Source organism: Myxine glutinosa, chromosome 6, assembly GCF_964187855.1.
Source record: "Myxine glutinosa chromosome 6, kmMyxGlut1.1, whole genome shotgun sequence".
In the NCBI taxonomy this organism is placed as follows: domain Eukaryota; kingdom Metazoa; phylum Chordata; class Myxini; order Myxiniformes; family Myxinidae; genus Myxine; species Myxine glutinosa.
Genome location: NC_136266.1, coordinates 83,292,719 through 83,319,974, shown reverse-complemented (window position 1 = coordinate 83,319,974; position 27,256 = coordinate 83,292,719). Strand labels below are relative to the sequence as shown.

Sequence of the window (27,256 nt, the reverse complement as noted above, 5' to 3'; positions counted from 1 at the left end):
ACTAAATCATCTTTCACTTGCTCGTCTTGATAAATTTTATATTCCTAACTCTGCTGTCAACCTTGTGACATATACGGCTATTGTCCCTTCAGGCTTCTCTGATCATTCTTTGGTAAAACTGTGCTTTTCCTTTCCTCGCTTCAAACGCCGCACCCTGTATTGGTCTTTTAACACCTCACTTCTGAGCGATCCTTTCTTTAAATCATCCTTTGTGGTTTTTTGGGACAAGGTTGTGGATTTCCAACATCGTTTCCTAAATCTCTGTCAGTGGTGGGACTATGCTAAAGCGCAGATCCGTGTTTTCTGTCAGCAATACAAAACCAATTGCTCTCAAAGTAAACAATTATGTATTGATGCCTTGAAACAAGAAATTCTACGATTGCAGGAAGGTGCTGAGGTCCTCAGTGATGAAAGACGGTGTCAACTCCTCTTTGAAAAACAAACTCTGCTTAAGGAATTAATTCAAGAAAATGGTATTGGTGCCTTAGTCAGGCTGAGAGTTAATAGTTTACTGTCGTCAGACACATGTTGTAAAGATTTCTTTAAGTTTGAGAAGACGACGAAGGCGAGCCAGCAAATGCTTAGTCTTCGGGCTAGTGATGGGCATATTCTTAGTGATAATACGGAGATTGTTCACTTTGTTCGGTCTTATTTTGAGAATGTGTTTTCCTTTAAGCCCAATGATGTGCCTGCAATGCAGAATATTACGACCAATTTACCGCAGATAGATGAGCATCAACGGCATGTCTTGGATGAGAACATTACTCTCGGTGAACTTAAAACTGCGCTCGATGGCCTTGCTGATCATAAGGCTCCTGGTTTTGATGGGCTACCAGCTGAATTTTATAAAACCTTTTGGGACATGCTTGGTCCTGCTTTGCACTCAGTGTTTTTATACAGTCTGCGTGAGGGATTGTTACCCCTTAGTTGTCGGCGTGCAGTTGTTTGCCTTATCCCTAAGAAAAACGACCTGCAATTGATACAGAACTGGCGTCCAATCTCTCTTCTCTGCACAGATTACAAGATTTTTGCCAAAACGCTAGCTAACCGTGTAAAGACTGTTCTAAGCACAGTTATACATCAGGATCAATCGTACTGTGTTATGCACAGATCTATGCACGATAACATTTTTTTGGTACGAGACCTGTGGGATGTGTGTGCATTTCAACAACAACATACCGGTCTCTTTTTTATTGACCAAGAAAAGGCTTTTGACTCTGTTAATCATGAGTATTTGTTTCACATTTTAAAGCAATTTGGTTTTGGGGCATCCTTTATTTCATATGTATCCTTATTGTATAATCACATTTTTAGCTTGATCAAAATCAATGATGGTCTCTGTTCACCTTTGCGGATTGGGAGGGGAATTCGGCAAGGTTGTCCCTTATCTGGAATATTGTACTCTCTTTGCATTGAGCCCCTTTTGATTCGTTTACGATCTTCTCTTATGGGATTTTCAGTGACTCCCTCAGAAAATCCCGTTATAATTTCGGCCTATGCTGATGATGTATGTGTTGCTGTTCGCAGCAGTAATGACATTGCTCTGCTATTTGAGTGCCTACGGGTTTACTCTCAAGCATGTACAACGCAAATTAATTGGTCGAAATGCAAAGCAGTTTGGGTCGGCGGTACGCCACCTTCTGCCCTTCCAATTCTCCCTATGAATTTGACATGGGAAAAAGAAGGTGTGAAATACCTCGGTGTTTACCTTGGAACCCCAGGCTTTGTCAAAAGGAATTGGGATGGTTTGCTCCACAAAATCAGCAACAAATTAAACAGATGGAGAGGAATTTTGTCGACCTTGTCTTTCCGAGGTCGTGCACTGGTCATTAACAACCTGGTGGCCCCTCTCTTATGGCATAAAATGATTGCCTTGCAGCCACCTGCAACGTTGGTGTCGTCAATCCAAAAATGTTTACTTGACTTCTTTTGGGATGGCAAACACTGGCTAAACCCAGAGACTATTTGCCTCCCACTGGCAGAAGGTGGTCATGGGCTTGTGGACATTCTTTGTCGGGTGATGGCCTTCCGAGTCTCCACAGCTCGTCGTTTTATATTTCTGGAGGCCTTGCCCTGGAAATCGACTGCAAACTGTATACTAAAACAAGCCGGCATGCTTGGGTACAATTGTGAACTCTTCTTCATGGAGCTGCAACATGTCGATGCTTCGCTGCTCCCTGACTTTTACCAAGATGTCTTGAACGTCTGGCGGTCCATTTCAATAACTCGCCAAATGGAGACATACAACAGTGAAAGGTTCCTCCGGGAACCCCTTTTCTACAATGCCCTCTTTCCTGCTATTCCTCGCTCACGTGCCTTTGTGCAACGTTTTGTGAGTGCTGGCGTGAAAACGACTCGGGACCTTCGTGACTGTAACAGGAACAGTTGGTTCTCCGCAGGACATCTTCAAGTAAGAACTGGCATCAGATCTTTGAGGAGCGTAGCCAAGGTCCTACAGGAAATCCTGTGTGTTTTTAGGCACCTGGGCCTGAGCTCAACCGCCAACATTGGTGACCACCGTACACCACCACAGATCTGTGCTAGCTCTAGCCTGCCAGCTGATAGCACCACAACATCTATCTTGCTATCCTCATCGCCACTTTCCAGCAAGGATAAAAAGAGACTGTATCGTTTGTGTATCTCAGTTCGGTTTCCCTCGTTACAGCCTCTTTCTTTTGGGGCTCGATGGAAAGAGAAACTGCCTTCTGGGTCTCCCTCCCATCCGCAATGGTCTGCAATGTATGTTTCACCGATTGTTAAAAGGACTGGTGATATTGCTTGGAGACTCGCCCATATGGTGTTGCCCTCCAATGTTTTATTACATCGTTTTAATGAGGATAATTCAGTGGAATGCCCCTTTTGTATGATTTCTGAAGACCTTTTCCATGCTTACGTAGATTGTGCAAGACTCTTTCCCTTCTTTGGTTTTTTATCAACTTTTTTTAATCGTATGAACTTTTCTTTTTCTACACGTGTTTTTATCTTTGGAACACCACTTAGTTATAAAAAACGCTCTGAGACTGCTCTTGCTAATTTCTTAATTTCTATTGGAAAATTAGCAATCTACAAAACAAGAAAAGCAAAGCTCCTGGCAAATGCTGATATTTTATGTGATGTGGTAATTGTGTTTAAGGCTCTAGTCATGGCAAGGTTACGCATGGAATTTTCTTTTTTCCAAATGAAAGATGATTTACAAACCTTTGTGGGAAAATGGTGTGCAAAGGGTGGGTTTTGTAAACTTGATCATGGTTTGTTAAGTTTTTTATTTTAGTGTTTGGTGTTTTTATTGTTGTTGTTTGGCTGCACATGTTTTGAATTGTGGTGACTTTATTATTTGCATGACTTGTATGGGTTTCTTACCTTTATAATAAAAGAGCTTCAAAAGTCAAAGTCTCTCCCTCTCCCTCTCTCTCTCTCCCTCTCTCTCTCCCCCCCCTCTCTCTCTCTCCCTCTCTCCCTCTCTCTCTCCCTCTCTCCCTCTCCCTCTCCCCCCCTCTCTCTCTCCCTCTCTCTCTCTCCCTCTCTCCCTCTCTCCCTCTCTCTCTCTCTCTCCCTCTCTCCCTCTCTCCCTCTCTCTCTCCCTCTCTCTCTCTCTCTCTCTCGCCACATGCTGGCTGTTTGTATGCTGGTTGTACTGTCATCGCGTCTGCTTGTGGAGGCCTGTGAGTGCTCTGTGTTGTTGCTCCATTTCCCCCCCCCCCCCCCCCCGTTTTCCCCCCTCTGTGTCCTTGTGCCTATTCGTGGAGTCTTCCTGGTGATTCCCATATACGTTGAGACGGGAGAGAGAGCCGGAGAGCACAGGGTGATCGCTGGTAAGGGTTCGCCGTTTTTGGGCGTCGCCCGATCGGTGTTTGCTCCTTCATCTTAAACCTCTATTTCCTTTTTTTCCTTTCGTTTATCTTTCCTTCAGTTTGTTTTGTTGCCTCCCTTTTCCGAAGTTAGGGGAATCGGAGAGGTCTGATTACTTCCTATTCCAGGAGTTCGGGTAGGGAAGATTATATTGTGGCGGACACAAAAGCCCACTGGCGTGGTGACATCATTCCACGCACCAAGTGGGCGGTGGCCACGCCCGAGGGGTAGGCGTGGCCTCATGATATACACCGGGCGACCAGCCCGGAGGAGTTCAGTGTTACAGTGTAGTCTTACAATAAAGACGTTTATATGTTACCGCTTGTCCGCTTCCTCCTTGCTCACAAGCAGCGCGCGTAACGCCGCGCTTTACTGGTGACCCTCGACGTTGGATCTGCCGGAGCGATCCTTCCACACGCGACGCCATCGCCATGGCCGCCTTCGTCAAACTTCCGGAATTTTGGGAGGCTCAGGCCGAAGTCTGGTTCATCCAGGCCGAAGCCCAATTTCAGCTTCGGCACCTCACCGGCGATGACACGCGCTACTGCCACGTCGTCGCCTCCCTCGGGCCCGGCACGGCCGCTCGAGTTGTGTCCGTCCTTCGCCACCCACCGGACGGCCACAAGTACGAGGCACTCAAGCGGCTACTCCTAGCCACGTTCAGCCTTACGGACGACGCACAGGCCGACCGCCTCCTGGATCTCCCCGAGCTCGGTGAGACGCGCCCGTCGGTCCGAATGGACCATATGCTGTCACTGTTGGGCGACGAAGCCCCCGGTTCGCTATTCCGGGCGCTTTTCCGTCGCCAACTTCCAGCGCAGGTTCGCCTCGCGTTGGCCGGGACCGGGCTAACGGAACCCCGAGCATTGGCGGCCGAGGCGGACAAGTACTTCGCCGCTTCGGACACGCGGGCGAGCGTTGGCGTGGCCGTCACGGCCTTCGACGCTGATGTTCCACAGCATCATCTTCTACAGCACGCTGAGGTTCAGCAGCATGCTGATACGCACCTCGTGAACGCCGCCACGCCCCGCCCACCGCCGCGGCGAAAACCGCCACCGCGGGGAAACCCGTCGACTCCACCGGCCTGGCGGAGCCAGCCGCGCTCCTCCAGCTCCACCACCTGGTGCTGGTTCCACGCCAAGTTCGCCACGAAGCTCGGCGGTGTCATCCGCCGTGCTCCTTCAACGGGTCGGGAAATGCCCGGGCCGGCGCTCAATTGTGGCGATGAGCGCCGGCCGTTCGAGCAGCCTGCTGTTCATAACGGACACCTTCTCCGGGCGCCGTTACCTGTGCGACACGGGAGTGCAGGTGAGTGTCATTCCCGCCGGCACGTCAGACAAGCACGCCGCGGGTGGGGGCCCCGCGCTGCTTGCCGCGAACCGGACGCCCATCCGTACGTACGGAAAACGCTGCCTCTCTCTGCGGTTTGGAGGGCAGGTTTTCCGATGGACGTTCGTCACCGCCGACGTGCCCATGGCACTGCTTGGCGCGGACTTCCTGTGCGCTAATGGGCTCCTGGTCGACGTCAAGCGCAGACGGCTTGTCCAGGCCGAGACGTTCAGCTCGCTCGCGTGTGCGTTGCCCAGCTCAACGAGCGGCTTGGCAAGCGGCTTGCCGAACGATTCGGTTCCGGCCACGTTGGTCTGTACGCTTCCGGCAGCGGACGCATTCACCCGCCTCCTCGCCGGCTTCCCGGCCCTCACGCGGCCCACCTTCTCGGCGGGGGCCGTCAAGCACGGGGTGGCCCATCACATCCCCACCGTCGGGCCACCGGTCTACGCCCGGGCACGCCGCCTCGAGCCGACGAAGCTGGCGGTGGCAAAAGCGGGGTTCGCTACCCTGGAGCGACTCGGCATCGTTCGGCGCTCAGAGAGCGCTTGGGCGTCGCCGCTGCACATCGTGCCGAAGCCCGGCGGGGGATGGCGACCGTGCGGGGACTATCGCCGTCTCAATGACGCCACGACTCCCGACCGCTACCCCGTCCCCCACATTCAGGACTTTTCCGCCCGTTTGGCGGGCAGGTCCTTCTTCTCGAAGGTGGACCTCATACGCGGCTACCATCAGGTCCCCGTCAGGCCGGAGGACGTCCCGAAGACGGCGGTCATCACGCCATTCGGACTCTTCGAGTTCCTGCGCATGCCCTTCGGTCTGAAGAATGCGGCTCAGGCGTTCCAGCGACTGATGGACAGCGTCCTGCGCGACTTGGATTTTGTCTACGTCTACCTGGACGATATCCTCGTCGCCAGCGCATCCCGCGAAGAGCACCTACGCCACCTCCGCACGCTCTTCGAACGCCTGGGCCAGCATGGCCTGATTGTGAACCCCGCAAAGTGCCGGTTCGGCGCCGCCACAATCGATTTTCTGGGGCACCGTGTCACCAGGCACGGTGCCGTCCCCCTGCCGGCCAAGGTGGAGGCGGTGAAGGGGTTTCCGCGCCCCCGCACGATCAGAGGGCTGCAGGAGTTCCTGGGCATGGTGAACTTTTACCATCGGTTCCTGCCCCGTATCGCCCAGCTCCTGCGCCCCCTGCACGAAGCTCTCCGAGGTAAGCCGGGCAAAGGCGACGTTACCTGGACCGAGCAGATGGACACGGCGTTCACGGGCGCGAAGCTCGCCTTGGCTAACGCCACCATGCTCGCGCACCCGGCGCCCGATGCACCGATAGCCCTCACCACCGATGCCTCGGACTACGCGGTGGGCGCGGTGCACGAGCAATGGGTGCGTGGAGCTTGGCAACCGCTGGCGTTCTTTAGCCGGCAGCTTCGCCCGCCCGAACGCCGTTACAGTACCTTCGACCGCGAGTTGCTCGGACTTCACTTGGCGGTCAGGCACTTCCGCCATCTGCTCGAGGGCCGGGCGTTCACTGCCTTCGTCGACCACAAGCCGCTGATCTTCGCGATGGGCAAGGTCACCGAGCCATGGTCGGCCCGGCAGCAGCGTCACCTCTCGGCCGTGTCCGAGTACACGACGGACATCCAGCACGTCGCGGGGAAGGACAACCCGGTGGCGGATTGCCTTTCCCGGGCCGTCGCCCACGCAGTCCACCTCGGCATCGACTATGCCCGGATGGCAGCGGACCAGGCCGCTGACCCCGACGTCCAGGCCTTGCGGACCGCCGTCACGGGCCTCCGCGTCACCGAGGTGCCGTTCGACGGCGCGGGCGCGGCCCTCTTGTGCGACGTCTCCCTCGGGCGTCCTCGCCCCATTGTGCCCGCGGGCTGGCAGCGCCAGGTGTTTGACGCCATCCACGGCCTGTCCCACCCGGGCGCGAGGGCCTCCCAAAGGCTGATCGCCGACAAGTTCGTCTGGCATGGCCTCCGGAAGGCCGTCCGCGGCTGGGACAGGACGTGCCTCGCGTGCCAGCGCGCCAAGGTGCACCGGCACACCCAGGCCCCGTTGGCCCCGTTCACGGTGCCGGAACGCCGGTTTGACCACGTCCACGTGGACCTGGTGGGACCTCTGCCCCCCTCGCGGGGTTTCACCTACGTCCTCACCATGGTGGACCGCACCACCCGGTGGCCGGAGGCCGTGCCCTTGGCGTCGACAACGGCGGCCGATGTCGCGCAGGCTTTCATCGCCACCTGGGTCGCCCGGTTCGGCGCCCCCTCAGACATCTCATCCGACCGCGGCCCCCAGTTCACCTCGGAGCTCTGGGGGGCGGTTGTGCAGGGGCTCGGGGTCCGGCTGCACCGAACCACGGCCTACCACCCCCAGGCTAACGGCCTGTGTGAGCGATTTCACCGCTCATTGAAGGCCGCGCTCCGGGCCACCCTCCGCGACGGCGGCTGGGTCGACAGGCTCCCCTGGGTCCTGCTGGGCCTCCGGACGGCGCCCAAGGAGGACCTGCGCGCATCCGCGGCGGAGTTGGTCTTCGGGCAACCGCTGCGGGTGCCGGGCGAGTTCCTCCCCGACTCCACGGCACCATGGTCCGCGGCACAGCAGCGCTCCGCTCTGCAAGAGACCGCCCAGAGGTTCGCCCCGGTGCCAACGGCATGCCACGGGCACCCACCGACGCACGTCGCCCGGAGCTTCGCACGGCGGAGTACGTCTTCGTCCGCCACGATGCCCATCGGACACCACTGCGGCCCCCGTACGACGGGCCTTTCCGCGTGCTGGAGACCGGGGCGAAGCACTTCACCCTGGACATCGGCGGTACTCCTGACCGCGTTTCGGTAGACCGCCTCAAGCCGGCCCACCTCGATGTGGACCATCCACCGCCAGTGGCCCGACCCCCACGTCGGGGCCGCCCTCCTGCGGGCGGACCCCCGGCACCGCCCAGCCCCGCCGCCACGGCGCCCCCCGGTCCTGCACCCATCCCAGGGGCAGCCAGGGGCATCCCACCTGGTATCCCTGCACCCCGGACGCCGCCGATCGCCAGGGGGCGCTTCGGCCGGGTCATTCGTCTGCCCCGCAAACTGGCCCTCCAGGTGCGCGGGAATTCTGGGGGGGGGTGCGTGTGGCGGACACAAAAGCCCACTGGCGTGGTGACATCATTCCACGCACCAAGTGGGCGGTGGCCACGCCCGAGGGGTAGGCGTGGCCTCATGATATACACCGGGCGACCAGCCCGGAGGAGTTCAGTGTTACAGTGTAGTCTTACAATAAAGACGTTTATATGTTACCGCTTGTCCGCTTCCTCCTTGCTCACAAGCAGCGCGCGTAACGCCGCGCTTTAATATTATATATTCACCCTCCCCGAGTTGGGGAGGGGTTGTAAGTGCAGCTGATCCGGCATGGCAGCTGCACTATCTCGCTTTCCGGCCTTTCAGAGCCTGACCCATAAGCACGGGTTCTTTTGTGTACCTCCGGAACGTGAGATGAGTGTCGAGGACGTTGTCCTCGCAACCGGTCGTGTTGTCGGGATCGACAAGGTTGTTGCCGCTTCGCGGATGAACAAGCGGATCGTTATTTTTTTGTCCGACGTGGATTGTGTCCCACAAATTGTCGAACAGGGTTTGACAATCGATCCAGATTTATTTGTTATGATTTCCCCACTAGATAGCCCAGCGATAAAAGTCGTGATATCAAATTGCCCCCCATTTGTATCCGACGATGTACTAATTAAAGAGTTGTCCCGATACGGTACCATCGTGTCTCGTATCTCCATGATTCCCTTCGGGTCACGAAACAACGATTTAAGGCACGTGGTTTCATTCCGGCGGCAAGTGTTTATGATTTTAAAAAATTCCCAGAAGGATTTAAACCTTATAATAAAATTAAAACATCAACAGAACGAATATACAGTGTACGTGTCCACCAACGTTCTAAAATGTTTTGGCTGCGGACAATTTGGGCATGTTAAGCATGACTGCCCCCGAAAAGAGAATTCTCCACAAGTACAACCTCCCCTCCGAACCGGGAATAAGCAACCCCCCCACCTTCCCACCACCGATCCAAACCCTTCCACCACCGACCCAAGCCTTCCCACCACCGAACCAAACCCTCCCACCACCGAACCAAGCTTTCCCGCCACCGACCCAAGCCCTCCCACCACCGACCCGAACCTTCCCACCATCGACCCAAGCCTTACCACCACTGATCCCAATCTGTCTACCACCGACCCAAACCCCCCCGCCGTACCCCCTTCCCCTCCCCTTGAAACAGGGGCCCCTCCCTCTACTGAAGGATCTAATTGCAGCCATCTCCTGTTAACGATAGATCTCACCCCCCCAGGCGACATCGTCCAATCACAGCTTGTTGCCTGCTATAACTGATCCTACCTCTCTCGCCGTGGTAGCCGATGGGAATCCCCTCCCGATGATCACGTCCTCCCCCCCCCCCCCCCTCCCCCCAAACCCTTGCAATCTCTTCCCACTAACCAGGACGAGTTTCAATTAGTCTGCCCAAAAGGAAAAAGACATCTGCAAACAACAGATGAAAACGGTCATCTCTTTAAAAAACCTACAACTGAAAACCGACAGCCCCTCCTCTCTGCCCTAGATTTGTCCCTCGTCACAGAAAATCGTTTCTCGGTATTGGAGGACATAGATGTGGATGAATCCTCGCCCTTGTCTACTGACCTAGAAACTGATATGGTTGAACCGCAAAAATTAGTACCCCCCCCCCCCTCCCCCTCCCCCTCCCCTGAAGATGGCTCATTTCTCTCCCTCCCCGTCCCCTCCCTCTATGGACTATGCCCCATCCGATAACGTGGAGGGATGTGATGACGGTGAGGAGATAAATGATGAAAACCAGTGTGACACACAATCTGAGCCATCTGATATAGATGACTCTGTTAGTGAATGTGGTAGCCTTAAGGAAGAAGAAACCCCTCCAATGCCTCCCTCCGAGATAAAAAGGTTTCTTAAGGACACATTCCGAAAAAGGAATGTTGTTATAGAAACCTTTTTTCCGGAGCTACCTGATTTTATACATTCCGCTAGATTGATGGTAAAACGGCCCCACGTTTTTAATTTCAATTCCTCCCAACGTCACCGTTTAAAGAAGTGGTTGCAAAAAGCTAAGAATGAACTGCTATCAAAAAATTGAGTGGTGGTCACTCCTCCTTGTAGCTGTAATGAGTTTTTCCATTTGTAGCCTGAATATTAACGGAGGATGTAGCTCTGTCCGTAAAGTGCAAGTAAGGGATTTTTTATTACAGAAGAAAGTTGACATTGCCCTCTTACAAGAGACCCATGCCAACGACTGCTGTGTCACAGAGTGGTGTAGGCTCTTCCCCGGCCTGTCCTTTTTTAGTAACAGTGACTCCCGCAAAGGCGGTGTCGCAATAATTCTTAGCCCCTCCTTTTTGCCTTCATCGCTTAAATTCGACGAAATACACAAGGGATCCCTAGCATCCCTAGAATTCCACTACTGTGGAAAATTCTATACTATTTTTAATATCTATGCCCCAAGTACGCCTGTAGCTCGGCGAGTTTTTTTTAATGCCCTTGGGACACACCTAACGTCCCTCGACAGCCAAAACGCCCTAAAAAACCAAGACAATCATGTTTGTATTGGTGGAGATTTTAATTGCACCCTTCAACCCCAACTAGACAGGAACAGTGCAGAGCCCCATCCTGCCTCCACAATCCCTCTCACCAAATTTTTAAAACAAATGAATTTGACAGATATATGGCGGGTACAGCACCCATCAATCAGGCAATACACATGGTGTCGATGCATTCAGGGTAATATTGTACTTGCTCGCTTGGACAAGTTTTATATTAATCCTCCACTTGAACGCCTCGTTCTGTCATCCAAAATTTGCCCATCAGGATTCTCGGACCACAGCGCAACATTTCTCAAAATTTCTGCCCCCTGCCCGAAACACAAGAGTGCTTTTTGGAAATTTAATAACAACTTACTTGATGATAGTACCTTTAAGGACATTTTTCCGGAAATTTGGAATATTCTAGTTGCCTCCCAAGGGAATTTCTCAAACCTCAGACAATGGTGGGATAATGCCAAAACGCACATCAGACTGTTCTGCCAACAATATCGTGCGTATGGTGTTCAAGAGGAAAGAAAAACCACAACCTTACTTGAAGATGAAATCCTGGAATTACAGGAACAGCTTCAGGGAACTGCAAGTGTGAGCTACCAGGGAATGAGGCAACAAATTCATGGAAAAACGGCCTTACTGAATTCCATATCCGAAAGGCGAGCACAAAATGCTTTATTGCGCCTGAAGATGAGGTACATACACGACCTTGATGCTCCAACCAAATTCTTCTTCAGCCTTAAAAGGGGGGCCTCTTCGTCAATGATTACACGCTTGCTCCATGATGGGGAACTCCTTTATGAAGATGGCAGAATCAGGGAATGTGCCCGGAAACATTTTAAACAACGATTTATGCGGCATGACATTAACCAGGATGCAATATCGGAACTTGTTTCTAACCTTCAAACATTGGCGGAAGATCAGAAGCAGCAGTTGGAGGATCCTCTTGGGTTACCTGAGCTCACCGCTGCCTTGAAGGCCTTGGAACCTGATAAAGCCCCTGGACTGGATGGGCTGACTAGTGAATTTTTCCAGTTTTTTTGGGACGTCATTGGACCTCACCTACTGCGGGTATTGAATGAATGTTTAGAGGATGGACAACTGCCATGGAGTTGCCGGAGAGCAGTCACCACCTTAATTCCTAAGAAAGCGGACACTCAACTTATAGAGAACTGGCGTCCTATTTCTGTTTTATGTACGGATTATAAAATTTTAGCCAAAGCCTTGTCTAATCGAATGAAACCTTTTATGAATGTACTAATAGGAGAACAACAATCCTTTTGTATTCCTGGACGTACTATTTTTTATAATATCTTTCTTATCCGTGATACCATTCGGTTTTGTAACAATTTTAATATGAATGTTGGTCTGTTTTTTATTGACCAAGGAAAAGCCTTTGACTGTATTGACCACATGTACCTTTTTAGAGTTTTAGAGAATTTTGGGTTTGGACCTATTTTTATCTCGTACGTTAAACTTTTGTATTGTAATATATCCAGTGTTCTTAAAATTAATCAAGTATTATGTAGCCCCATTGCTGTACAACGGGGAGTACGGCAAGGTTGCCCGCTATCTGGACTTTTATACTCTCTTGCCATCGAACCTCTTCTGCTCCAATTACGTACGCACATTTCTGGCTTCACTGGATCAATTCTTACCACACCGCTAAAAGTCTCTGCCTATTGTTACGTGGTCCCCTCGGTGAATACCTGGTCTCGGTGACCCCCGGACCGTGAGAGGAACTTCGCCAGAAAGCTGTCTTATATATGCGCTTTCGCCACGCAATCCATATGAATTTCACCCAAGAGACAACTGATGTTCAAGGATATATTTCAATGGTAATGATACCATACAATTTCAATGATACAACCACGGAGATTTTCCCCGAGCAATCAACAATACACAACCAGCACCAATTCCCAACCCACAATCAATTCCCTATGATTAAGATGGCCATCTTATATACGTGTGTCCCGGTGAGTACTCACGACACCATTTTGGTCTCGGTCCCGCACAATGTCTCTGGGCCCCTCCTGACCAAGATGATGGTCGGCGTCGCCGCACTCGGGCGGTTGAACGAACCCCGGGTGGACGTGTTTCCACCGGGCAGGTATCGTACCCGGCACCCCGACTACAGCCCCTCGCGGCCACGCGAAGCGGGGACGGGAAAGCAAGCCACAGGCCCCACGCCGCTTGCCAGGCGTGTTAGGCCCCAACGGGCGACCCGTACGCGTCTTTTTAGACGGTGTCGCGCACGGCGCCAAACGCTGGGTCGGTGCACGGCCACACGACAGTTTGCCGTCCACCGGGCAGGTATCCGTCCCGGTAACTCCTCTCGCCAGACAGGCTCGGGAACGCCGCTTTTCCACACGGCTCAATCAATCCCACCTTTCGTCGGTGCGGGGCGAGGAAGAAGAATCCTCGTCCTTTTCTCCTCGTGTCTTTTTCCTTCCCTTTCCGGTCACTTCCTTTTCCGGCCACTTTTCCAGAAGGGCTCCTGACCCTCCAACCACAACAACTACACAACAACTTAATATACTACACCCGGATAAGCAAAGACCTGAATGGTAATTCACATACATTCACATAAATATGTAACACTCCCCCCCTTCAAGAAAGAAAGTTTGAACCCAGCGAAAACTTTCTTTGCCGGCCAATTTGGAGAAACAAACCAGATAACTCAACCCCCCCCCCCCCCCCCCCCCCCAGATTAACTCAATCTGGACAAAGCGTCCGCCAGTGACATTGTCCCGGCCCCGTACATGTTCAATTTCCAAGTTGAACCCCTGCAAAGCCAAACTCCATCTCATCAACCTCTGATTTTTATTTTTCATTCTTTGAATGAAGGTTAAGGGGTTGTGATCCGTAAAGACCTTTATGGGAAAGGACGTGATTCCTAAATACACCTCATAATGTTGAAGCCCTAGCAGGAGAGCCAGGGTCTCTTTCTCCACGGTGGCATAATTTGCCTGATGTTTATTGAACTTTTTGGAGTAGTAGCACACGGGGTGGTCCACCCCATCCTCATCTTCCTGTAACAAGACCGCTCCAGCCCCCACATCGCTTGCATCTACGGCCAACTTGAAAGGTGCCTGAAAGTCCGGAGCGGTTAGGACCGGAGAGCTCATTAGTATCGCTTTGACATGGGCAAAGGCCGCCTGACATTTGCCATCCCAAACGAATGGGGTCTCCTTTCTCAACAAACTCGTTAAAGGGGCTACCACATCCGAAAAATTCTTACAGAACCGCCGGTACCACCCCGCCATACCTAAGAATCTCATCAGCTCTTTCTTCCCCTTTGGGACTTGGAAGCGATCGATAGCTTCTACCTTGGCGGTCACTGGTTGTACTTGACCCTGCCCTACTACATGGCCGAGGAACACTACCTGTGCTCTTACAAATTCACTCTTGGCTAAGTTGATGGTCAGACCTGCCTCGGACATCGTCTGAAAAAATGCATGGATTTGCTTAATGTGGCCTTCCATGGTCATGGTGTGGATGATTACATCATCCAGATATGCCTCCACCCCCTCCAGGTCTGCAATGAGCCTATTAATCAGTCGTTGAAATGTAGCCGGCCCGTTCTTCAACCCAAAAGGGAGGACCTTGTACTGATATAACCCATTCGGAGTGACCAAAGCTGAGATTTCTTTGGCTCTATCGGTAAGAGGGATCTGCCAATACCCTTTCAGCAAGTCAAATTTGGTAACAAATTTAGCTGGGCCTATTCGATCAATACAGTCGTCAATCCTCGGGAGCGGATAGGAGTCGGTCTTGGTCACTGCATTCACCCGTTTTAAATCTGTACAACACCGGAAGCTGCCATCGGGTTTCGGAACCAACACACATGGGGAGCTCCATTCACTGTTGCTTGGTTCGATGATGTCATTGTCCAACATATATTGCATCTCCTTCCGAAGGTACTCCATCTTCACCGGGTTCATCCGATAGGGGTGCTGTTTCACTGGAGTGGCCTCCCCCACCTCGATATCATGATATACTAAGTCCGTACGACCAGGTACATCTGTGAACAAATGTTTAAATTCGAACATTAGGCTGGACAGTTGTCCTTGCTGTTCCCTTGTTAAATGACCTAACTTCTCATCCAAATGACTCAACACTTCGGTGTTCGTCAATTTGGGGCAGGCCTGGTCATCCAAGTTATCAAACTTCACACCGGCGTTTCCGTCCATTGTCACCGGTACGACCGGTGAGACAGGAACTACGTCTTCCACCGGTTCCCTCTCATGATATTTCTTCAGTCGGTTGACATGACACAACTGTCGCTTTTTTCGTCGGTCGGGAGTGGTCACCACGTAGTCTGTCTCATTCACCCTCTCCTCCACTGCATAAGGACCGAAATATCTAGCCTGGAGGGGCTGACCTGGAACGGGCAGCAATACTAACACCCGGTCCTGAGGACTGAAATTCCTTATCTGCGAGGTCTTGTCATGTCTCTCCTTCATTTTCCCCTGGGCCCTTCTCAAGTTCCGTCGTGCCACCTCACACGCCTTTGCCAATCGGTTTTTTACTGTGGACACATACTCCACCATCGGTGTCCGGGACTCCTGTAGTAACCACTGTTCTTTCACCAATTTCAACGGTCCCCGCACTGTGTGTCCAAACACCAGTTCAAACGGACTGAATCCCAAGGAATCCTGCACGGACTCCCTCGCCGCAAACAACAATAGGGGTATCCCTTCATCCCAATCCTTGGCACATTCCAAACAATACGTTCGGATCATATTCTTTAAAGTCTGGTGAAACCTTTCCAGGGCCCCTTGGCTCTCGGGATGGTAGGCGCTGGATCTTACTTGTTCCACCCCCAACAGGTGTACCACTTGCTGGAACAGTGTGGACATGAAATTGGACCCCTGATCCGATTGGATGATCTTAGGTAGACCAACCCAAGTGAAAAATTTAATCAAGGCCTTTGCAATAACTGCCGCCGTTATTTTCCTCAGAGGCACTGCCTCGGGGAACCTGGTGGACGCGCACATGATGGTCAGTAAGTATTGATGTCCAGCTTTGGTTTTGGGTAAAGGGCCCACACAGTCCACAATGACTCGGCTGAATGGCTCTTCAAAAGCTGGAATTGGCTTTAACGGGGCGGGTGGGATTTTTTGATTCGGCTTTCCCACCAGCTGACAAGAATGGCAGGACTTGCAGAACTCCGCCACATCCCGTCGCAGTCCCGGCCAGAAAAAATGTACCAATATCCTGTCACAGGTCTTGTTCACTCCCAGGTGCCCGGCCCAAGGGGTCTCATGTGCCAAACTCAAGATCTCCTTCCGGTACAGCGGTGGCACCACAATCTGATAGTGAACTTTCCACTCATCGTCTGCGGGCACCTCCGGGGGCCTCCATTTCCTCATTAGGGTTTCCCCCTTCATGAAATACCCCACAGGTATCTTCGTAGCCTCTTCTTCCGTAACGGCTTTCTCAATTAACCTCTGGATCTCCGAGTCTTCGTGTTGTTCTTCCACTAGTCTCCTTCGGACCAGCGCGGTTTGCTCCACTTCGTTCTCCTCGGTCCCCGACGGACACTCCACGTCCCTTTGCGTTCCAGACGCTACCATTTCTCGAGATTCCTGGGAATCCCTCCCCTGGTTATTTCCCTTTTCCGAGTTGTCTTCCCGTACCTCTAAGGGTTCCAACTCCCCCTCTCTTTCTTCCTCCTTCTCTTCCGCGTGTTTTCTACCCATAGCCCGAGTCACTGCACAGGATGGAAAGATACCCGGAATCTCCATCTCTAACCGAGTGGTGTTATTTTCCTTACTGGGCTTGTCCACCATTATTGGATTACCCGAAACTCGCCCCCCGGCCAAATCATTCCCGATAATAAAAGAGATTCCCTCCACAGGAAGGGTGGCTTGTAAGCCTACGGTGACCGGCCCGGATACCAACTCCGAACTCAACTGGATGACATGAAGCGGAGCTTTAACATAGCCCCCGACCCCCTGTAAAAGCACACTAACCCCAGTTGCCGTCTTCTCCGACAATGGCAAAATGCCCTCCAGCATCAACGATTGGTGGGCTCCTGTGTCCCTCAATACCCTAACTGGCTTCTGGTTACTCGGGTCGCCATCCAGCGACACGAACCCCTCTGAAATGAAATGTTTGTAGCCCTCCTGAACAAGGTTCTCCCGGGACGCCGTACCTTTGACAGGGGAATCTTCCCCCAGCTCTGCTCTCCAAGAATGATTTCTCACACTTGCCAGTGCATTCGGAGTCGCACTAGACTGATTCCGTTCCGGGTTCTCCCTTTTCCGGAGGTAACATTGGGACATCAAGTGTCCAGTTTTATGGCAAAAAGCACAAGTAGGCCTGGGGGAGAACCTCGGGGTCGGCCTTGAGCCCCCCGAAAAATAAGTTTGTCTTGGGCCCGTAGCCCTCGGATTTCTAACCGTTGGGTATCATAGTTGTCCCCATAATCATCTCGAGGCCGCCGCCATGTAAGGTCGTTCTCCGCACCGGGTGTTCCATAACTCCCCTGCTGAAGTCTAGGCGAGGAGTTAGGTTTGTGGACCCCTATTCGGTGGGTTAAGGCATAATCATCTGCCATGGTGGCTGCGTCCCACAACTTTGGTACTTTCTTTTCCTGCAGGTACACTTTGATGTCCTCGTGGACACACTGCTGGAATTCCTCCACCAGGATCAAGTCCCGCAATGTCTCGAAGTCTTTCCCGACTCCTTTTGACTCACACCACCGATCAAACATGTTTTCTTTCACTCTGGCAAACTCCACATGGGTCTCACTCTCCCTCTTCCTGGCATTCCTGAATTTTTGCCTGTAAGCTTCCGGAACCAACTCATACGCTTTGAGGATGTGCGTCTTCAGTACCTCATAATCTGCACATTGGTCCATTGGTAGCGCCGAATAAATTTCCTGAGCTTTCCCCACCAGCACACTTTGCACGAGTATGGTCCAGGCCTCCTCCGGCCAGTTTAATTGTCGAGCCACTTTCTCAAAGTGTGGAAAAAATTTCGCGACTTCTTTTTCACTGAACGGTGGAACCAGCCTCACATGTCTGCCCACATCCCAGGTTTTCTGGTTAGGTGTCGACCCCCCGTCAGCAAGGGTGGTGCCTCTCCCCGTTCTCTCATTAACTCCAGCTCCTTGAATTTGATTTCTTGCTGAAGCTCCATGTCACGTTCCTTTAATTCCCTTTCCGCTTTTCTCTCCTCTGCTTCGAGGTCCCTTGCAGCTCTCCTCTCCTCCGCTTTTCTCCCTTCTAACCTTTCTTGGAGTTCTCTTTCCACTCTCCTTTCCTCTGCTTGTTTCTCTTCTCTCCTCTCTTCTGCTTTCCTTTCCTCTTCTGATCTTTCCTTTTCTGCTTTCCTTTCTTCTTCTGCTAACCTTTCCTGGAGTTCTCTTTCCACTCTCCTTTCCTCTGCTTGTTTCTCTTCTCTCCTCGCTTCTGCTTTCCTTTCCTCTTCTTTTAACCTTTCCTGGAGTGCTCGTTCCACTCTCCTTTCCTCTGCTTGTTTCTCTTCCCTCCTCTCTTCTGCTTTCCTTTCTTCTTCTGCTCTTTCCTTTTCTGCTTTCCTTTCTTCTTCTGCTCTTTCCTTTTCTGCTTTCCTTTCTTCTTCTGCTCTTTCCTTTTCTGCTTTCCTTTCTTCTTCTTTAATCCGTTCCTGGCTCCGTAATTGCAACTCCAGTTTCCGGAGCTCAACATCTTCTGGTTCTTCGGGTAGCCACTCCCAGGCTAACTCGTCCCATGTTCCTAATCCCACCATAGATTGTATCACCGTGGCCTGCAACTCTGCCTTCCTCAAATTAGTTCGGACCTCCAAGTTAAAATGTTTGGCCAATTTCAAGAGGTCCGACTTTAGCAACGCTCGGAACTGTGCCTCACTCGGGGTTACCACAAAGTTCTGTGCCACAAACGCCATGGTGCCTATCGTTAACACCTGTTAACCTTCACCCAAGACTTTACCCCAATTTCTCAAAAATTTTTTTTTACCAATTAATAATTAATTAATAAATTTTAATTAATAAAAAATTATTATTTTATTATGTTACACAATTTTAAATCCCGGACGTAGACCCAATTGCGAAACCGCAAATCGTAATTTGGACGAGCCCCCAATTCTGTTACGTGGTCCCCTCGGTGAATACCTGGTCTCGGTGACCCCCGGACCGTGAGAGGAACTTCGCCAGAAAGCTGTCTTATATATGCGCTTTCGCCACGCAATCCATATGAATTTCACCCAAGAGACAACTGATGTTCAAGGATATATTTCAATGGTAATGATACCATACAATTTCAATGATACAACCACGGAGATTTTCCCCGAGCAATCAACAATACACAACCAGCACCAATTCCCAACCCACAATCAATTCCCTATGATTAAGATGGCCATCTTATATACGTGTGTCCCGGTGAGTACTCACGACACCCTTTTGGTCTCGGTCCCGCACAATGTCTCTGGGCCCCTCCTGACCAAGATGATGGTCGGCGTCGCCGCACTCGGGCGGTTGAACGAACCCCGGGTGGACGTGTTTCCACCGGGCAGGTATCGTACCCGGCACCCCGGCTACAGCCCCTCGCGGCCACGCGAAGCGGGGACGGGAAAGCAAGCCACAGGCCCCACGCCGCTTGCCAGGCGTGTTAGGCCCCAACGGGCGACCCGTACGCGTCTTTTTAGACGGTGTCGCGCACGGCGCCAAACGCTGGGTCGGTGCACGGCCACACGACAGTTTGCCGTCCACCGGGCAGGTATCCGTCCCGGTAACTCCTCTCGCCAGACAGGCTCGGGAACGCCGCTTTTCCACACGGCTCAATCAATCCCACCTTTCGTCGGTGCGGGGCGAGGAAGAAGAATCCTCGTCCTTTTCTCCTCGTGTCTTTTTCCTTCCCTTTCCGGTCACTTCCGTTTCCGGCCACTTTTCCAGAAGGGCTCCTGACCCTCCAACCACAACAACTACACAACAACTTAATATACTACACCCGGATAAGCAAAGACCTGAATGGTAATTCACATACATTCACATAAATATGTAACACTATGCAGATGATGTCTGTATTTATATAAAAAATAGTGCTGACGTCACTGCGGTGGCTCAGGCACTAAAGACATATTGTCAGGCTTGTTCAGGCCAGGTAAACTGGAAGAAGAGTGAAGCCCTTTGGATAGGACCTGGAGATTGCCTGCCAATTGTCCTACCAGGAGGAGTGAACTGGCAGAAAAGTGGCATTAAATACCTCGGTATTTTCCTAGTAGACAACACCTTTGAGCAGCAGAACTGGGTGGGATTACCGGACAAGGTAATGGCAAAACTGGCCCGCTGGAAAGGACTTCTTTCTCAACTTTCGTACCGCGGAAGAACTCTCGTCATTAACAATCTTGTCGCCTCTATGCTATGGCATAAGATGATATGCCTACAACCGCCTGGGAGCCTTCTTATTACACTGCAAAAGAGCATTGTCGACTTTTTCTGGAGCGGGAAACACTGGCTCCAACCCCCCGTGGCATACTTACCACTCGCTGAAGGTGGCCAAGGTCTTATTGATATCCGCAGCCGGATTATGGTCTTCCGGCTTCATATCGTGCGCCAACTTGTATATGGAGATGAAGCCCTACTCTGGAGGCCTCTGGCTAACTGCATATTGCAGCTTACATGCAAGCTGGGTTACGACCGATAACTTTTCTTGATGAACCCTCATCAAATCGATTCATCCTTGCTGCCCACCTTTTACCAAGGGGTGATGAACGCCTGGCAAGCCCCGCCTTTTCCCGTGAAATGGCAACATACAACATGGAAATGTTGTTGAATGAGCCCCTATGCTACAACCCCTTCCTGGAAAACAGCTTGAATATTAGGGGACTCGTTCAACGTTTTGTTGATGCCAAGCTGCTGCGAGTGAAAGACCTCATGACAGAGTCTGGGAGCTGCCGGCTGAGTGCTGCCGCTGTGGCACAAAAAACCGGAATAAAATCTGTCAGGATCATCTCTCGGTTCCTTCAAGGGATATCCACAACGTATCGTAATACCTGCGAGGAACTTGGCCCTTCCCCCGAGGAAACAGCGGGTGACTTCCCCAAACTCCTAGTCTTCAGCCCGCCACTTAATTTGTCCCCTGGCCTGAACAGCCCTGATGATACTGCATTATCCCTTCCCGCCTTTCCAAAGAAAACTTTGTACAACGCGTACGTTAAAATTTTATACGCAAAAACATTTCTGAGCACCCGAGGCTTCGATGGCGGGATGTTTTACCCCCAATACCCCCCAATTGCCCCAATTGGCGAAGTTTCTATCTCTTGCCTACTCCAAAGTATGTTGGAGATATTCAATGGAAACTTGTACACTGGATTTTACCTTATAATGTTTTACTGAACCGGTTTTCTCCTGCTAACTCTAATCTATGCCCTTTCTGTGCATCCATTGAAACCCTACCGCATATATACCTTGAGTGTGAACGATTGCAACCTCTTTTTACATTCCTTCAGGAACGCTTTGTGAAGCTTGGTTCCCTCTTCAATCACAATGTTTTTATTTATGGTGTTTTAGGACCGTCTTCCCTTAGGAATGTGGTTTTAATGAATTTTTTAATTGGCCAGGCCAAGTTTGCAATTTACAAATCCAGGAAGAAAAAAATGGGAAACGCTTCTGACTCGTCATATGATGTACTGCTCACCCTTAAGGCTCTTGTAAATGCAAGACTAAAGCTAGAATACCGGTTTTTTAAAATGAACAAGAATTTAACATGTTTTAAAGAAAAGTGGGTTTTTATTGATGTCATATGCACACTTGATGATGATGATTTGATAATAACTTTTCCTTGAGACCATTTTTATTGTGTTTTGTTTCTTTATGACTGAACATAACTGATTTTCTGTACTCTTGTAATAAAAGAAAGAAACAGTCAGTCTCTCCCTCTCTCTCTCTCTCTCTCTCTCTCTCTCTCTCCCTCTCTCCCTCTCTCTCTCTCTTTCCCTCTCTCCCTCTCTCCCTCTCTCTCTCTCTCTCTCTCTCTCTCCCTCTCCCTCTCCCTCTCTCTTTCTCCCTCTCTCTCTCTTTTAACCTGTTCCCATCGTTTTCTCCAGGATGACTTTGATCATCGCTATCATCTTTGTTGTTCCAGCTTTTCAACTTGCTCGTAACCGTGACAAGGTAGGCAGATAGACCCTGTACCGTGCACCCACCCATGTCCTGCACCAGTACCCATTGCGCTTCACCCACCTACACGATGTATTCAAAATTACATACACTCTGTGACAAGTTCTTTCATCATTAGCTTGGCGGACTCGATCACACAACCATTTTGTGCTGACCTCGTGTAATTTATTTATTTATTATTAAATTCTATTTGTTTTATTAACTTGTGGTGGGTGTCTTGTCAGCTTATGACTGTTACAGGTGACCAGGACTACTGCTATCGAAATGATCTTTGTGCTTGGAACTTTGGAAGAATCAGGTAAGGCTCACTATGTGGAAGAATAACCAGGTAATATCAAGATGTTTGTTGTAACTTAAGGGAAAAAATACCTAACTTTAAACAAATCTGAAGTTTTGCTTTTATTTTTCTCCTGAATAGTAATTGCACGAAAATTGTTTTACCAATGTGAGTTGGTTTCAGAGGAATTGTATAATTGAGGATCAACAGTGAAAACAAGGTGACACCAGAAACTGTTTGCACATTACTCGTAAGTCTAAAGCCCACCGCACACCTGCTGATGTTCGCCGGAATGCAACAAGACCATCAGCGACGAATCTTGTACAATCTAATTTTGTCGTAGACCCCTGCACACTATGATGTGCTGAACTTATCGATGACACTACTGTCAGAAAATCAAATGGCAATGAATAAAATGTAAGGAGATGATAAGTGAAAGCTCTGAGCACTGTTGCTTTGGCACTGGTGCTAGTACCTACTTTTATACATGACTGTACACACACACACACACACACACACACACACACACACAGACACACAGACACACAGACACACAGACACACAGACACACACACACATACACATACACACATATATATATATATATATATATATATATATATATATATATATATATATATATATATATATATATATATATATACAGTGCATTCAGACCCCTTCACTTTTTTCACATTTTGTTATGTTGCAGCCTTATGCTGAAATCGTTTAAATTCATTTTTTCCCTCATCAATCTACACTCAATACCCCATAATGACAAAGAGAAAGCAGGATTTTAGAAAGTTTTGCAAATTTATTAAAAAGAAAAAACTGAAATATCACATTGATAGAAGTATTCATACCCTTTGCTATGACACTTGAAATTCAGCTCAGGTGCCTCCCATTTGTCTTGATAATCTTTGAGATGTTTCTACACCTTTATTGGAGTCCACCTGCGGTAAATTCAATTGATTGGACATGATTTGGAAAGGCACACACCTGCCTATATAAGGTCTCACAGCTGACAATGCATATCAGAGCAAAAACCAAGCCATGAGGCATATCAGAGCAATAACCAAGCCTAAAGGACTCTCAGACTGTGAGAAACAAGATTCTGTGGTTTGGTGAAACCAAGATTGAACTGTTTGGCTTCCGTCTGGCCACTCTATATTTATCAACGATAAGAAAGGTATCGTGCAGTACAGTCGGAGCCCACTATTCGCGGTTCCGCTATTCATGGGATCCGCGTATTCGCGGTTGATAAAATACGACGTGTTTCTCTAATTGTGGAAAAGTGTCCCGCAAATTTGTGGTTTTTTTTTTTCTATTCTCGGCCGTGTTCCTCGAAATCACCGTTTTTTACCCCATATTTCCGGCTGTTTTCTGCAAATTCGCAGTTTTTCAGGGGAGCAAAAAAACATTTTCATGAGCCATGAGCATTACACATTTATAAAACCCATCATTCACCAGCCATGCATAAAGCAACTGTACATACGTACGCAAAAAAACATTCTCTACGAGCCGCGAACTTGACCTACTTCTGCAGCCACTGGCTTGACATATTTATAAAACCCATCTTTCACTAGCCATGCATAAAGCAGCTGGACATATGTGTGCAAAAAACATCTACAAGCTGCGAGCATGACCTGCTTATACATTCACTGCTGTGTGATTTGCGTTTTCATGGCTCTTGCAGCCACAAACTTCAGCCAGACTATAATCGAGAGCTTCGCGGGACGTTCCATCAGCTGCATAACACGTCATCCCCACGAGTTATAGAGTGCAAATGCTTCATTAAATCTGTTATTGAAATTAGAAGATAGGCTCAATACGGCATCATCCGATAACATCTCCCACAAACAATGTCCAGGGTATTCACCACTCCCGCAGCAATCCACAATGCTCGCATTCCTACATATACAAACTGTGTCTTGGGTCTCAATCATCCTTCTCGTCCCGTTGCTTTGACCTGTGGTTTTGACTCGCTCTGCTCATCGTTCATTCACGGCTCCCAAGCACAAGACCAGTGCCGGAGATGTCGACTACCAAGAGGCAGAAGAAAATGATGTACCTGAGCCAGAAAGTGGAGCTGCTGGACCGGCTTTCGAGAGAAGAGAGTGCGGCCTCTGTGGGCAGTCATTATGTCGTCAACAAATCCACCATTCGCTACATACGGAAGAAAGAGAAGGAGAAGGCGATTCATGAGTGAGTTTCAGTGAGCGCTGCATTGAGTACGAAGGTGGTCACCCATGTCCGGAATGTCCACATGGAAAGGATGGAGAAGACTCTCAGAATATGTATCGAACACGCAGATGAGGAACTTCATAATGATAACGATGATGCTGAGCCATTCCCTAAACCCTCTCACCGAGTACGAGTTGGAGGCCATTCCAAAGGTTTCTGAGGAGGAGGAGGAGGATGAGGAGGATGAGGAGGTGGCGGTGGGCAGTGATGAGGAAGAGGTGCCCAAGTCCAACCTCACAGTCCAGTTCCTGGGCGAGGTACTGCAAGACATGCGGTCAAATGCTTGTTGGGGTAAAAATGAATAATTGTCATCACTGGACCAATCGGAGACAGCCATGGCTGAAAAGCATGTTGGGTAAATGTTTCATGTGACATAGTTGAGCCAGGCCAAAGGAAATATGCTTGCTTGTACAGAATTGGCAGAGAGTCATTCCACAGTTGCTGGGCAGAATTGCTTCTTTGTACTGAGCTGGCAAAAACATGTTTTATCGGTGGTTTGACCTTGTGTAATAATAACAATTGGGAGGCCAAGGGTCCTTGCATCAGCATTCCTGTGTTCTGATCTCATGCTTCGGAAACCACTTTTGCCTTCGTTTTGTAGTAAAACAATTTGTATATATATTTGATGCAGTTTGAGTAGAATTTAGAGATGTGCTTGCCTGAGGTCAAACTCTTCTCTCCGTACGTACGTACTACCACTACTACAACAACAACAACAACAACAACAACAACAGACATTTTAAGGCCATTTTCCCTGCTAGAGCGGGGTGGGGGTGGGGGGGGGTTAGCCTTGCGGGCCCCATGACAATCTTCTCCATTGTGCCCTATTTCTGCATCTCCCCTGGTAACCCCATTGCCCGCATTTCTTCTTCCACCACCTTTAGCCAAGTCTTTCTCGGTCTTCCCCGTCCTCTACTTCCTTCTACATTCATTTCCATCACTCTTCTCAACCAGTCATTTTCATCCTTCCTCAACACATGACCAAACCATCTCAACCTGTTTCTCTTCACAGCATCCATCACAGGCTCTATTCCCATCATCTTTCGCAATTCATCATTTGTCTTCCTCTCCCTCAACAATACTCCACACATCCACCGAACCATTCACATTTCCACCCTTTCCAGCTTTCGTTGCTGCTCTACGTTCATTACCCATGTCTCGCTCCCATAAATCATAACACTTCTCACACATGCAGCATACACCTTTCCCTTCAGCTTTAATGACACTCCCCTCTTTGTCAGCATGCAACTCAGTTCCCAAAACTTCTTCCATGCACATCTCACTCTAGCAACTGTTGCCGAGTCTGATCCACCTTCTCCATTCAACATGTCTCCTAGGTAGCAAAATGTTTTCACACCTTCCAGCTTCACGCCCTCCAAGATCCAACTCAACATTTCCTCCATCTGCAGCTCCCTCTGTGCACACCTTACACTTGAATGTAGCTGCCACACTGGTTAAAGACCCTCAGACCACTACATTTTTGATGAACCCACTCAGTACACATTGTACATTGAATGGAGTTCACTCCGACACCCTTCCTGCACACAGCACACAGCTACTGCCCAATTCTTTCCACCTCACCACATGCTTTACCACTTGCCATCACCTTCGGTTTTACGATATTCACCTTCAGACCTTTTGTCTCCATACATTCTTTCCACTTGTTCATCTTCTCCTTCAGTCCTTCCATACTTTCCGCTACCAACACCAGATCATCTGCATACAACAACTCCCACGGTAAACTCTCCTTTACATTCCGAGCCAGCACCTCCATCACAGCTACAAATAGTAATGGACTTAGTACTGACCCCTGATGCACTCCCACCTTCACCTCAAACTCACCACTGTTCCCGTCCTTGGTCCTTGCAGCTGTGCACACTCTCTCGTACATTGCCATCACTACTCTGATCTAACTCTGATCTGTAAGTACATAATTAATAAATAATAATCCTTTGTCTATCAAGTGTTGTCTGCATATTTTGATAAAGGTGGACAGACTCCCACAGATTGGTGCAAGCGAGCAGGGCTCACTGGTTGAAGGACAGAGCGGAGTTGCCACCGAGCTGACGGCAACCACCTGACGGGCCCAATAACTTAGGTGAGATCTTTCTCTACTAGTAGGTGTATTGCCGTCGCTGGGTGGCCTGCTCCGCTCTTATCAAAAACCCAAGAGTGGGTCCGAACAAAAAAGGTAACGGTAAAGGATAAAATAAAAAGGATTATTTATTGATGGGGGTCCGTGTTGGTGTTAAGGATGCGTGTAATAGACAATAGAAGAATGGAAAAATGATTCTTTGAGGACTGTCTATCGACAAACACAGCAAGGGAAATAAGGCATAAGAATGGGAAATAGTGAGGGCAAAACGGATAACTCTGTGGAACCGGTGGTTGGATTTTGTACGGGGTACATCTGGAAAATACATGTACCAGGAGAAATAAGGGATGTGAAAGTATGGAAGAATTGGACAAAAAGGACGGCTTAAAGGGTAGCCGAGAAGCAACTAAAATACCATTCGAGAAATGCAGAAATTACGGCCAGCATTGGCAGTGGGCTTGCCACCCGCAAAATGGCAGGGTCACAACATCCCGGTGGATGGAGGACCGAGAGGGACGAGACCGTGGAGGAGATGCGAGGTGGTGGCCACCAGGGAGCAGGGTAAGGGGACCATTATAGGTGCCTTTCCATGTTCTTTATTTGCTTAGCATCTACCAAAACTTGCTCTCTTTGCAGTGTTCTGACTACACGGGTGATATGATCTGGAACATAGAGTTGAATCATTTTAATGGCAAAAGGTTCAGGGAACCTGGGTGGACA

The 27,256-nt window shown here is 50.0% G+C and overlaps 1 protein-coding gene across 4 annotated transcripts in view; it reads left to right on the top strand.

Annotated features, from left to right (window-relative positions):
- Nucleotides 1-27,256, top strand: part of LOC137430023 (SID1 transmembrane family member 1) — a 145,237-nt gene that overhangs the window by 69,705 nt on the left and 48,276 nt on the right. For all 4 annotated transcript variants that reach the window (XM_078780062.1, XM_078780064.1, XM_078780063.1 and 1 more), the window contains 2 exons: nt 21,848-21,914; nt 22,145-22,218. In XM_078780062.1, coding sequence (XP_078636188.1) covers nt 21,848-21,914; nt 22,145-22,218 — 141 coding nt within the window. The remainder of the gene's footprint in view (nt 1-21,847; nt 21,915-22,144; nt 22,219-27,256) is intronic.